Source organism: Talpa occidentalis, unplaced genomic scaffold, assembly GCF_014898055.3.
Source record: "Talpa occidentalis isolate TD23 unplaced genomic scaffold, MPIMG_talOcc4v2.1 talOcc4.12, whole genome shotgun sequence".
Lineage (NCBI taxonomy): Eukaryota > Metazoa > Chordata > Mammalia > Eulipotyphla > Talpidae > Talpa > Talpa occidentalis.
Genome location: NW_023601212.1, coordinates 69,546,406 through 69,560,594, shown reverse-complemented (window position 1 = coordinate 69,560,594; position 14,189 = coordinate 69,546,406). Strand labels below are relative to the sequence as shown.

The 14,189-nt window shown below is 43.0% G+C and overlaps 1 protein-coding gene and 1 pseudogene across 1 annotated transcript; one reads left to right on the top strand and one right to left on the bottom strand.

The window, feature by feature from the left end:
• Window positions 1-3,028: 3,028 nt before the first annotated feature.
• On the bottom strand, window positions 3,029-6,636 carry CD244 (CD244 molecule). Its single transcript, XM_054693913.1, has 5 exons — window positions 6,387-6,636; window positions 6,039-6,314; window positions 4,589-4,714; window positions 3,639-3,787; window positions 3,029-3,112 (listed from the first exon to the last, which is right to left on the bottom strand). The coding sequence occupies exons 1-5, from the start codon at window positions 6,634-6,636 to the stop codon at window positions 3,029-3,031; spliced, it is 885 nt and encodes a 294-aa protein (XP_054549888.1).
• A 4,691-nt stretch (window positions 6,637-11,327) lies between these two features.
• Window positions 11,328-12,130, top strand: LOC119242287 (protein DEK-like; annotated as a pseudogene).
• The last annotated feature ends 2,059 nt before the right edge of the window (window positions 12,131-14,189 follow it).

Sequence of the window (14,189 nt, the reverse complement as noted above, 5' to 3'; positions counted from 1 at the left end):
AGACCATGTGAGGCTTGAAATTTAAGCCTTCAAAGGGAACCATGGAGATAGCAGGCAGAGACCAGGGGTGGGGGATGAGGCTGTGAGGGGGCACCCCAAAGTCAAAAGCAGATTGAATCCCCAAGAGAATTCTGTTGCTCTAAATATAGATATTTTTCTCTATATTCTCCTCTATTTACCAAATCAAAAAGAGTTGTCATGGGTGAAACCCGCACTACTGGAAGACCACTGGACTAATGAGGAGGTCAAAGAAGAAATTAAAAAATTCTTTGAATTGAATGACAAAGAGGACGCCAATTTCCTAAATGTATGGGATGCAGCAAAAGCAGTAATAAGAGGAAAATATATAGCAATAGAGGCTCACATCAAGAAACAAGAAAGAACTCAAAGAAAGAACCTAATCTCGAAGCTCAAAGATCTAGAAAAAAAACAACAAAAAAACCCCAAAACCAGTAGCACAGCAAAACAGACAATAACCAAAACAAAGAGAAGCCCCACCGACTGAGAGAACATTTTTGCACATAACACTAAAGATAAAGGACTGATCACAAAAATCTACAAAGAGCCGATGAGACTCAACAAAAACAAAGAAAATAATCCAGTCAAAAAATGGGCAGAAGAGCTAAAAAGAAACTTCTCTGAAGAGGAAATGCAAATGGCCAACAGACATATGAAAAAATGTTCAACATCACTTGTAATCAGGGAAATGCAAATCAAAACTACCATGAGATACCATCTCACACCAGTGAGAATGGCACATATTAAAAAAACTAGCAACAACAAATGTTGGTGAGGGTGTGGAGAAAAAGGAACTCTCCTGCACTGTTGGTGGGAGTGCAAACTGGTCCAACCACTATGGAGAGCTGTGTAGAGATTTCTGGACCTACTAAACATAGAGCTTCCATATGATCCAGCAATTCCTCTCCTAGGTATTTACCCAAATGACACAGAAACATCAATTCCAAAGGGCCCCTGCATGCCTATGTTTATAGCAGCACTATTTACAATAGCTAAGCTTTGGAAACAACCCAAATGCCCAAAAATAGATGACTGGATCAAGAAGATGTGGTATATACACACAATGGAATATTACTCAGCAATCAAAAAAGATAAACATATGCAATTTGCAGCAACATGGATGGAGCTAGAAGGGATCATGCTCAGCGAAATAAGCCAGAAAGAAAAAGAAAAATACCGAATGGTCTCACTCATATCAGGAATCTAGAAAACTTAAATAAGGGACCAGGAAAAAGAATAACTATAAGAAAAAAATATCAAAATCAACAAACAACTATGAACCAGAGACTCTCTATGGGGGGTGAGGGCGGGGAAAGAAGGGATTGGGGTCAAAATAATGGGGTTGTAATTGTATGGGGAATATAAAAATAAAATTTATTAATAAAAAAATTTCAATGACATTCTTCAAAGAGATAAAACAATTATTGATGAAATTCATATGGAAGCACCAAAAACCCCAAATAGCCAAAGTTCTCCTGAAAAAAAAGAAGGGAATGGAGGCATCACACTCCCAGAATTCAAACTATACTACAATGCCATAATCATCAAAACTGCATGGTATTGGAACAAGAACAGACACACAGACCAATGAAATAGAATAGAAAATCCAGAAATAAACCCACAGATTTATGGTCAACTAATCTTTGACAAAGGAGCAAAGAATATGCACTGGAGCAAAGAAAGTTTGTTCAATAAATGGTGCTGGGAAAACTGGGTCGCTACATGCAAAAGAATGAAGCTTGACTACTACCTAACACCATGCACAAAACCAACTCAAAATGGATTAAAGAACTAGACATAAGATCTGAAACCATAAAATACATAGGAGGAAATATAGGTGAAACACTACATGTTATGCATATCAAAGACATCTTTACAGACACGTCACCCAAAGCAGTGATAGTGAAGGCAGAGCTTCTGCACAGCAAAAGAGACAATAACCAAAACAAAGAGAAACCCCACCGACTGAGAGAACATTTTTGCACATAACACTAAAGATAAAGGACTGATCACAAAAATCTTCAAAGAGCTGATGAGACTCAACAAAAACAAAGAAAATAATCCAGTCAAAAAATGGGCAGAAGAGCTAAAAAGAAACTTCTCTGAAGAAGAAATGCAAATGGCCAACAGACATATGAAAAAATGTTCAACATCACTTGTAATCAGGGAAATGCAAATCAAAACTACCATGAGATACCATCTCACACCAGTGAGAATGGCACATATTAAAAAAACTAGCAACAACAAATGTTGGCGAGGGTGTGGAGAAAAAGGAACTCTCCTGCACTGCTGGTGGGAGTGCAAACTGGTCCAACCACTATGGAGAGCTGTGTGGAGATTTCTTGACCTACTAAACATAGAGCTTCCATATGATCCAGCAATTCCACTCCTAGGTATTTACCCAAGTGACACAGAAACAGTAATTCCAAAGAACACCTGCACACCTACATTTATAGCAGCACTGTTTACAACAGCTAAGCTATGGAAACAACCCAAATGCCCAAAAATAGATGACTGGATCAAGAAGATGTGGTACATACACACCATGGAATATTACTCAGCATTCAAAAAAGATAAACACATGCAATTTGCAGCAACATGGATGGCGCTGGAAGGGATCATGCTCAGCGAAATAAGCCAGAGAGAAAAAGAAAAATACCGGATGGTCTCACTTATAGCAGGAATTTAGAAAACCCAAATAAGATGCCAGGAAAAAGACTAATCAATACAAAGTAAAAATCAAAATCAACAAGCAACTAGACACCAGAGACACACTACAGGGGGGATGGGGGATGGGGGAGGAGGGAGGGGCGGGGAGAGGAAGAACTAGAGTCAAAATAAGGGGGGGTGCAATTGTATGGGGAATATAACCAAAATGAAAATGCATACATTGTGCAAAGATGAAAAAAAGATGTAAGAATTATATAAAATAAAATATTTTTTTTTAAAAAGTCGTCATGGGGCTGGGGTGCTTTCAGGAAGCATTTGGGCTCAGTGGCTATAGGGAGATTCACTTGCTCTCAGCCTTGTACCAGAGTCTGATAGTGATTGTGGAAAGAGTTTCCTTTTGTTTTTCACCCCCAAAAGTCTGCTGCTATGGGGAGGAAAGAGATGAGGGCTAACAGAGTAATCCCTTTAACAAGGGGGACTGCCCACAGAGCCCAGACCTAAAGGAAGCTGCTTCTCTATTCTGAGGTCTCCCGGGGCTTCACACATGTGATGGGCGGAAGAGCCGGCCACTGTGACCACTGTGGCTTCCACCTCCCTCCCCGGGCCAAGCGCCAGGACGGGATGGGTCTGGGGGAGATGGGGATCCTCCTGCCCACCCCCACCCTTCCCACCGTGCAACTCAAGTCAACTGAGAGATCAGGGCCCTTCCCTATGACTGTCACCATGTCCAGCCCTGCTCAGGGCAGAACAGTGGGGGGTGCCCTGAGGCCCCTCTGCAGCTGCCCCTCCCCAGCCCGGCGATAGGCAGAGCTGGCCTGAGAGCTTCGGGGGAGCCAATCTGGCATATCACCTGGCACCAACCTGTTTACTCGCTAGCACCTCAGTCAGATTGGTCTCTGGCTCCTGGCATTGTGAGCACAGACACAGAGACAGCCACAGAACCACAGCACCTGGCTGCTCAAGCTGGCACGCCCGTAGCCTTCCCCAGCAGAGGGACCCTGGAAGGTCAGCTTGGTCTTATGGGGATATGAAAACTCATGTTCAGACACCAAATACAACAAGGTTGGGCTCTTCTTGGGGATCAGCCCAGCTGGTGAGACTGGGTAGAGACAAGGGCACCAGGTGCCATCTGGGGTGAAGCAGCATCCTGCTGTCTGCCACTGAGCCCAGCTATGCCAGCTGCGCCCACCAACTCCCGGCAGGCCCTGTTCTGCACCAGATGTGCCTTCTGCCTCCTTCCAACTCCTCCGTCCCCTTCTTCTCTTTCCCTCCACAGCTAGAGCTTGGGGAGGGGAGGGTGGTCTATGGAGATAGATGGCAAGACGAAGGATAGCTTTGAGAAGGTCCTCCTCTCTTGTCCCCATCTGGCTGTTCTCCCAAGACCCTCTTCCAGACAAGTTGGAGAAACCCCAGCACCACAAGCACCATACTTGATTTCTCCTGGTATGCACAGAGTTCACACATTCATAAGGTGTCAAATGTTGCTGTTGGCTGGTGTCTGTGAGAGGAAGGAAGCAAAGCACAGAGCTGTAGGACTGCCAGGGAATACCCTTCCTCTGCTTCAGCTGCTCACCATCCCGCCTCCATCCCAGAGGGAGAAAGACTCCAGCCTGGAAGCCAATTGTCTTCCCAGGATACTAGAAAGCGCAGGAGCAGTAACTACCTGAACTTCTTACTCTGCGGGCAGCCCCCCACCAACCCAGCCACACCCTACTCCTCTCAGGTAAATTGGGGATCAAAAAGCAGGAGCTGGGCGGAAAGACCTGCAGCCACTGCTTCCCCTCCCCCTGCCATGCACACAAGCACCTCAGCCCTTCCCAGGAAAAGCAGAGGCTAAGCGCCAGACCATGAGCTGCGGTGTCAGGCCAGGAGGCAGCACCTGCTTGGACCATCCACTTACCTGACTGCTTCATCTTCTTCTTCCGCACACAGAAGCAGACAGTGAAGATGACGAAGAGGATGGCAAGTATGGCTGGGACAACCGTGGAGATTATCAGAAGGGGCAGGGAGCCAAATACTGAGGGATCTGAAAGGCACAAGGCCTAGCACTCAGCCCGCTCCCCGCTTCCCACCTGTCTGCAGTAAGGCTGCCCCAAACCCGCGCTGTTCTTCTGTGTGTGCCGGTCCCCTCACACACTATGAGCTCACCATCAAGGCTGTCTCTCCACGCAGCTGGGTGACCGCCCTTGGGTGATGCTGAGAGCGTGGCAGTTAGTATTGACAGATGTGGATCCCTTTCTCAGTCTCTAAGCTCTGTGCACCTGGGCACCTTCCTTAATGCCTGTGAGTCTCTCTTCAAACTTGCAAAAAGGACATGATGTTATTGTAAAGCCAGGAGGCATCCCCAGATCATAGTGCATAAAGCACTTGGCACAGCCAATGTCTCATCTATCCGGTCCTTGTTTTAGCTGAACAAACACGTGTTGTACTTGTACCATGCCAGGCAAGTCTGCCATTTCACTTCCCTGCTCTTCCTTATGTAAACCTCCACATTTAGCAATTGGGTCCCGGGCGGCCTGACACATAAGCCCACCGACAGGGGAGGAAGAAAGAGCACAGTGTCCAGGTGCTGGCTGACTGGGCTCTCGGCAAACATCTCCCCAATCTTAATAGGTTGTGAGGTTCTTATTATCATCATCCCCAAAAGAAAAGTTGCAGTTCAGAGAGGGTAATGAGCCAGCCTGGGATCACAGAGCTAATAAATGGAGAAGCCGTGACTGGTGTGACCCCTGAATCAGTGTCCTTGTCACTCCATATGGCTTCCGCTTGTTTGCTTCATTTTTCTCATATTACTAAGTTTGCTTCCCCCATTTGGCTGTTGGACCTTTAAGGACAGGAATGTCCCTGTAATGCCCATGTTGGTGGCGCATGAATTCTTTGCTTATCTAATAAAAAGTGGTAGAAACACAGCTCAGGGTAGCCGTCAGGATGGGATACAATAAATCAGGACTCTCCTAGATTTCCCTGTGATTATCCTGATTCTCCTATGAACTGCTATGTGGGGAGCCTGCCTGGCTTGGGGAGCTACCTGGCTTGGGGAGCTACCTGGCTTGGGGAGCTGTCACTCAGAGGAAGAAGCAGGTGTCTCAGAGGGCCATGGCAGGGCCGTAGCTCACCAACACGCTGTGAGAAGGGAAAGCACAGCTCCCAGGACATCTATATAGACTCACATTCTTCCTAACAGGCCAGGCTTTATAGGAACTGTGTGCTGAGAGGCCAGGAACCCCCAGGAAAGGCTACAAGGCCCTGGGGGAGGCAGCCAAGGGACATCACACCCAAGGCTCTTGCTCACAAGCCTGGTTTGTGCTCCAACTCCTCCACCCCGGTAGAGTTCTTGGGTCTCCGCTTACTCAGACAGTCTTGCGTGAGGTTGAGGGTGCTGGTTGCCCAGCTGACTGCATTGCTGACATTGCAAGTATACACCAGCGAGCTGTTGATAGCCACCTCCTCCTGGTAGGTCTGTTTTTTCCACCCCTGGATCTGCTCTCTCCCGCTATGCCAAGTAAAGTTCACGTTGTCAGCCCCGGAAACCAAGCAGTTCAGAAACACTCGGCACTTCCCTCCAGGCAGGATCTCTGTCTGGCCCTGCAGCTGGGGCTTCTCCACCTTGTCTGTAAGCAGAGATTCTAGTCAGAAAGACATGGACATACAAACCCTGAGGGAGTCAGAGGGACAGAGCAGGCTGCCAGGGAACTCACCGAATATGGAAACCTGGAACTCAATGTTCTTCTTATCCCCATTTCTTGAGGTGAGTTCCAGTTGGTAGAGGCCAGTGTCCTGCTTCTGCGTCTTGTTGATGAGAAGAGCAAAGCCCTCAGGCCTAAAATCAAGTCTACTGTTGAAATGTTTGGAAGTGTCATAATATTGCAGGGTTTTATTTCTCGAAGTCAGTATAACTCTCCAGTCTTGATGTGGCCAGCGAATCTGCCATCTAACGTTTATCTCCATCTCTGTGCAGTTGGGCTGCAACTGGAGAGACTCTCCTGAGAATCCAACCACGTTGTGGGTCTCAGACTTTGGACATTCTAGGAAAGAGAACCCTGTTAGAGGTGCCAGGAAGCGTGTCAAGCCTGCACACTGTGGGCAGTTGATGTGACTCCCTTAAGCCAAGAGTTTGGGGCATATTATGAAGACCCCTAGAACCTCAGAGAACCCAAAAGTATACATCTGTCCCCTCCTGTACAGGCTCAGTACTCCTAGTCTGAAGAAGCCCACAAACCAGTGATAAAATCTAAAATATTGAGTACTCCCAATGGGGGAGGCAAGTTCTAAATACTTTACATGTTTTAACATATTTCACTTCATGATGGCCCCATGAGAGTCTTATACCCATTTTAGAAGTGAGGAAACTGAGTTAGAAAGGATTTAGTGAGTAGTTCAAGTTACACAGTGGAAAAGATGAGCTTAAAATCCAGTCAATTTGATCTCAGAGGATGAATTCTTCATCATGATGTTATCAACACCATGTCTGATGTGACTCCCTCCCTGCAGTGCTGAGCCCACCGCTAGTGACCAGTGGTGGCCACGAGAAACCTGGTCAGACCCAGTAAGACTGGCCCTGCCAGCTCAACTTGTGGTCCCTCCTCACCCTCCCGTAAAGCTAGACTCATAGTACCCTTCCTGTGGCGCTTGGCACATCTGATGGTGGTCATCACTCATTAATGTTTGCTGACTTTTAGTCATTAGGAAGTATCCAAAATGATTTGTCCCTAGAAAATAACTAGAAAGAGAAAAATAAAACTATACCAGTAGACATAAACCAGCACTTTCCTCTCTAAGGACTATGATGGGAGCTAATAAATGCGAGATATGACAGAGTTGTTGCACCCAAGAGCAGTCCACTGTAGAGATGAAGCAAAATAAAAGTCACTGTGGTCCAATGGATGCAGGAAATGAAAACGTCTGTGGGTGCGTTGGGAAGATTGTGGAGAATTTAGAGGAAAGAATAGGAGATGGGGTAGTTACGCAAACAGAGGTGTTCAAAGGGAGGACACTGACAGCAGTGTGATGGAGAGAGGGTGTTTCAGATGTCCATGTGCATTATAAGTGCACTTCTTCCAAACACTTCACCCTGATATTTTCCTCCAGAGAATGAGTGAATAATTAAAGGATCCATAATCACTCTTTGGTCAATAGAATCTGTTTCCTTGATCTTGGCAGTCCTAGGAGTAAAACACATGGGGTTCCTACTCATATTCCTTTGACTTAAACTGGCTTTGCCATTCATTACCAACCAAAGACAGAGACTATAGCGTGAATTTCTGTGTCTTTGTCTCCCACTGTCCTAGCACTGTATATACCAAAACACGTCAATCTACTAAGCATTATCCTGAGAACAAAGATAAATAAAAAAGTAATTACCAAAACTACAAAAAAAGGACATACACTATCATCATCAATTATTCATTCTTTACTGAGTCCTCACTGAGACCCAACCAGGGTCCTGAAGAATCATTATTTCAACCTGAATTGGATCAGAATGTCTAGAAATGCTAGTATTTCTAACCTGGATATGAACTAGAGGTAAATATAAACTATAGATGGAAGAAAATAAATCAATCAAAACACTAATTATTTCTAAAATTTTTAGACACATAAGCTCAATAAAAATAATATTGATACAATTGAAAAATAGAAAATAAAATCGAAAACATTCATGACTTTTTTCAACCAAAAGGAATGAAGGTAACTTTCTAAATATGACAATATCTACCGAAAACCTAAAATTAAAAACATATTCAGTGATAAAAAATAGAATGTTTCACCCTGAGTTTAGGAACAAGAAAAAAACTCTGTAGTCACCTCTTTTAGTCACCACTGAACTAGTTATCATGGCTAGTTCAACAAAGCAAGAAAATTAAGTGACACAGATAAAAATTGGAAATGATTAAATAAACTACCATTATTCACAAATGATATAATTGTATGAATAGGAGACCCAGAGGAATATGTGAAAACTTACTTGAGGGCCTCCCTGGTGGCGCAGAAGTTGAGCGCGGCGTTGCGAAGCTGTCTGCAGCCTCTGCAGCGCCGGTTCCATCCCCGGCCACCAGGCGAGGGTCCCACATGGCCCTCAGACCTCTCCTGCTGCCCGCTGCTCCCCTCAGCAGTGCACTTCGTCACTCTGTCTGTTCTACTCTCCGCTCTGGCTCTGGTGAATTCTCTCACCCTCCCATGCCTCTGACTGTACCCAGTGCTTGTATAAATAAATAAATAAATAAATCTTAAAAAAAAAAAAAAAGAAAGAAAAAACTTATTTGAATAAGTCAGTTTGATAAATTGCTGGAAATAAGGTCAATATTAGGAACTCATTTGTATTTATATTAGTACAAACAAGTAGAAATTGAAAATAATACTGTTTAGAACAGCACAAAGATATCAAATATTTATTTCCTTCTAGACTTGCCTGGCCCCTTCTGCCCTTTCCTGTGGGTCCCCACCAGAAGGTGCGTTAAATTTTTGACAAGTTTTTGGGGCTCAATGGTCCTGTTTTGGGCCAATCCCATTTGGCTGAGCATTTACCCACAAGGGATTTTGGGTGCTTGATTTGGAAACTATATTCTTTCTCTTTCTCTTCTCTATATTACACACCAATTGTATTAAAGTACTTTACCATTGAAAAAATATACAATTTTTTAAAAAGATATCAAATATTTAGAAATAAATTCAACAAGAAATGTTTAAGACCTATATAGATGTAATGCAACAAAGAAATCCTGAGAAAAAAATGAAAGAGCTAAGTAGATGGAGGAATGTATTATACCTTTTATTAGAACACAATATCATTAAGATATCAATTCTTCTTAATCTGCATAGTTATTAGAATCCTAATAAAAATCCTTGCAATTTTTTTTAGAAATGAGCAAGTTAATTCTAAAATTTGTATGGAAATGTAAAGGACCTAAGATAGTGAATGCAATCTTGAATATCAACAAGGTTAGGACACTTTTACTACCCAATATCAAGACTGAATACAAACCTTCAGAACTTAAAGCAATACGCCATTATTGCAAGAATATAAAAAGAATCAAAAGAATACAATAGTCTAAAATTGACCCACACATATAGTCTTTTTAATACAGTTTTGAGTCAATTGAATATCCATCAGAAAAAAATAAACTTTGACATGTCCCTTAGATGTCAAGATTACTTCAGAATAGAAAATAGATTTTTTTTTAAAGATTTATTTATTTATTTATACATGCACTGGGTACAGTCAGAAGCGCGGGAGGGTGAGAGAATTCACCAGAGCCAGAGCGGGCAGCAGAACAGGCAGAAAGACCGAAGTACACTGCTGAGGGGAGCAGCGGGCGGCAGGAGAGGTCTGCGCCGGTGGGGGGCGGGGGGTGCGGCGGGGGAGAGGGTGCGGCGGGGGGGGGGGGTGCGGCGGGGGGGGGGGTGCGGCGGGGGGGGGTGCGGCGGGGCGGGGGTTGCGGCGGGGCGGGGGGTGCGGCGGGGGCTGCGGCGGGGGGGGGGCAGCCGGGGATCGAACCGGCGCTGCAGAGGCTGCGGGCAGCTGCGCCACCAGGGGAGGCCCAGAATAGAAAATAGATTCTAAAATGAAAGCTAAAACTATAAAAACTTCTAGAAGAAAGCATAGAAAAGTATCTTCTATATCTTGAGGTAGACAAATAATTAATAGGACAACAAAATCACTAAGTATAAAAGAAGATTGGTAAGGACGGCGCGCGGAGCGGCGGGGCGCCGGGCCGGGGCCGCCGGGAGGAAACAGGCGTGAGGTGGGGTTTCCCGCCGCGCCCCGGGCCCGGGGGTGTCCGCCGAGTCCCGGGGGGTGGGGGTAGGGTGGGGGGGCGCCCCGTCCCGCCCGCCCGCCCGGCGCGAGGCCCCGGACGGCTGACTTCCTCCCGCCCGCAGGCCCCCAGCATGTCCGCCGCCGGCCCCGCAGCGAGGGCGAGGGCGCCCCCGCGAAGCCCGCGTCCGAGAAGGAGCCCGAAATGCCGGACCCAGAAGCGGAAAGTGAGGACGACGAGGAGGAAGGAAAAGAAAAGAGTCTCATTGTGGAAGGCAAGAGGGAAAAGAAGAAAGTAGAAAGGTTGACAATGCAAGTCTCTTCTTTACGAAGAGAGCCATTTACAATTGCACAAGGAAAGGGGCAAAAACTTTGTGAAATTGAAAGGATACATTTCTCTCTCAGTAAAAAGAAAACAGATGAACTTAGAAATCTGCATAAACTGCTTTACAGCAGACCCGGCACAATGTCCTCATTAAAGAAGAATGTGGGTCAGTTCAGTGGCTTTCCATTTGAAAAAGGAAGTATCCAGTATAAAAAGAAGGAAGAAATGTTGAAAAAATTTAGAAATGCCATGTTAAAGAGCATCTGCGAAGTTCTTGATTTGGAGCGATCAGGTGTAAATAGTGAATTGGTGAAGAAGATCTTGAATTTCTTAATGCATCCAAAGCCTTCTGGCAAACCATTACCAAAATCTAAAAAAAAACTTCTAGCAAAAGCAACAAAAAGGAACAGAACAGGGGGGGGGGGCGGGAGGGGAGGGATTGGGGTCAGAATGGGGGGGTTGCAATTGTATGGGGAATATAAAAATAAAATTTATTATTTAAAAAAATAAAATAAAATAACACTTATATAAAGAAAAAGAAAAAAACTAGAGTAAAGAGTACTATACTATGTGGTGCTAAGAAAGATACATGTCGTTAAGTAATATTTCTGCAAATTAAATACTGTTTACTTACTGTGTAAAAAAAAAAATGGAACGGAACAGTTCTGGAATGGCAAGGAAAACTAAACGAACCTAATTTCCTGAAATTCCGTCAGATGAATCTAGCAGTGATGAAGATGAAAAGAAAACCAAGGAAGAGTCTTCAGATGACGAAGATGAAGAAAGTGAAGAGGAGCCACCAAAAAAGACATCTAAAAAGGAGAAACCTAAACAGAAAGCCACTCCGAAAAGTAAAAAATCTGTAAAAAGTGCTAATGTAAAGAAGGCGGATAGCAGCACCACCAAGAAGAATCAAAACTGTTCCAAAAAAGAAAGCGAAGCTGAGGATAGTTCAGATGACGAGCCTTTAATTAAAAAATTGAAGAAACCTCCTACAGATGAAGAGTTGAAAGAAACAGTAAAGAAATTACTGGCCAATGCTAACTTGAAGGAAGTCACAATGAAGCAGATTTGCAAAGAGGTTTATGAAAATTATCCTGCTTACGATTTAACTGAAAGAAAAGATTTCATAAAAACAACTGTTAAAGAGCTAATTTCTTGAGAGAGAGGACAGATGACTTGTTCCATGGATTTAAGGATCTGATTTATACCGTTACACCAGCAGAGAGAATGTATTTACTTTTTTAAATCTTTGCAAGCATTGTGTTGGTCGAGCTTACTGCGGACCTTTTTATCTTGAGTGTTATGTAAATTTGAGTTTGCCTTTTAAAATTGCATTTCTATGCAGTTTTTAGTTTAAAATTTTGCATGGCAGTAAATGTTCCTTGCTTTTATAGTCATATTTTCATACATTTCGGATTTCTTTATATAAAGTCATAGATTATTGAACTGTTGTGGTTTTTAGTGCACTTAATATTAGCTAAAGACATACTTTTAATCAAGTAGTACACAAACTATTGTAACCTGGCATTTATACATGCAGAGATTATCGCAGTATTTAGTATATGAAATATTTTGAATACACATCTCTGTCAGTGTAAAACTCAATGGCAGTGTGTTCATCATGTTTAAAATAGCCAGGCTTCAGCTGCCCAGATGACCAAATCGGAACTTTTCTCCTGCATGTGTATATACGTCAAATTGTCAGCATGTCAAAAGTGACAGATGTTATTTTTATATTTTTAAAAACAAATTTGTTGTATATAAAGTTTTTAATTTCTTTTGTGCAGATCAATTTTTAAACTCACAGCTAGAATCACCTTTACAATTATAAACCATGACATATCAGTGTTCAGCCAGAAGGTGTGACAGAGCAGCCAAGTCAGGATTCAGTGAAGGAAACACTGACAGAACAGTTCTCTGCTTTGCTTCGAAAGTGTCAATCTATAGTTTTAGTGATAACTCTGCAACAGTGTCTGTAGATAACATTTTGTATTTAAGGTAGACCAAAATCAACACATCAAAAAGTACATGTTTTTATAGTGGGATTAAAAACAAGCACATTTGGGGCCTCCCCGGTGGCGCAGCGGTTGAGCGCTGGGTTGCGAAGCTGCCCGCAGCCTCTGCAGCGCCGGTTCAATCCCCGGCTGCTCCCCGGCCACCAGAGGAGGGTCCCACATGGCGCGCAGACCTCTCCTGCCGCCCGCTGCTCCCCTCAGCAGTGTACTTTGGTCCTTCTGCCTGCTCTGCTCCCCACTCTGGCTCTGGTGAATTCTCTCACCCTCCCGTGCTTCTGACTATACCCAGTGCTTGTATAAATAAATAAATAAATCTAAAAAAAAAAAAAAATTTAAAAAAAAAAAAAAAAAAACAAGCACATTTGGCTTATGAGAAGTGAATTGATTTTTATTAACTGCTTTTGCCAGTGTAAAATGCTGATGTTTATAGAAAACTTGGCCACCTTTGTAATGATAAAAGTAGCCAGTGTAATTGCAGAAGATATGTGGGCAATAATGGGTATCTCTGACAAAATATGTCTCAAAAATGATAATATACTTGTAACATTAAAGAAATTTAATGTGTTTCTGGAATCGGGGCTGTTGGGGTTTAAATTACGGCCAATCAGGACTCTAAGTGATCAACATAGGGACCAGTCCTTCCTGAGCGTAATTCTGTCTTTTACATTGTCTTAATCAGTTTATTAAATAATCTGAATTTTAAAATAAAACATACAGCTTATGAGAATATTAGGCCTTTGATAAACCAGTTGGGTGCTTAAAATATCTTTGCATCATAGAACAGAAATACAAGAATGAGATATAAATGTTAACTGTTAGATATTTTCACAGGTTTGACTTGTTTCTTGATTTAAAGTTAAGACCTTAGAGTTATACATATTACAGGTGAATGGACTAAGCAACTAAGAAAGAACTAGGAATTGGCCTATGATTTTAAATACATAATTTGTTCCTATAAACCTTGTCAATAAAAGTAATAAATCAAAAAAAATGATTGGTAAATTGTACTTTATTTAAACTTAGAACTTCTCTTTGACAAAAAAACATGTTAAGAGAATGAAAAAGCTAGTCATAGACTGGGAAAAAATGTTTGCAATGTATATATTTAATAAAGTATTCATATCTAGACTATTTAAAGAATTCCTACAAATGAAGAGGAAATAGATTGACAACGCAACAACAACAAAAAGTGACAAAAGTCTTGGGCAGGTAGTTCCCAAAAAGAACACCAAAATGACCAATGAGCATGCGAAAAAGATATCCAACATCATTAGTTATCAGGAAATAATGAAATTCATCTACATCCTTGTCAAGATGGCGAACATTTAAAGACCTGAAAATTCCAAGTGTTAGCAGGAATGGGGAGCAACCAAGATTCTCATTAATTTCTGGAGGAAGTATAAATTGA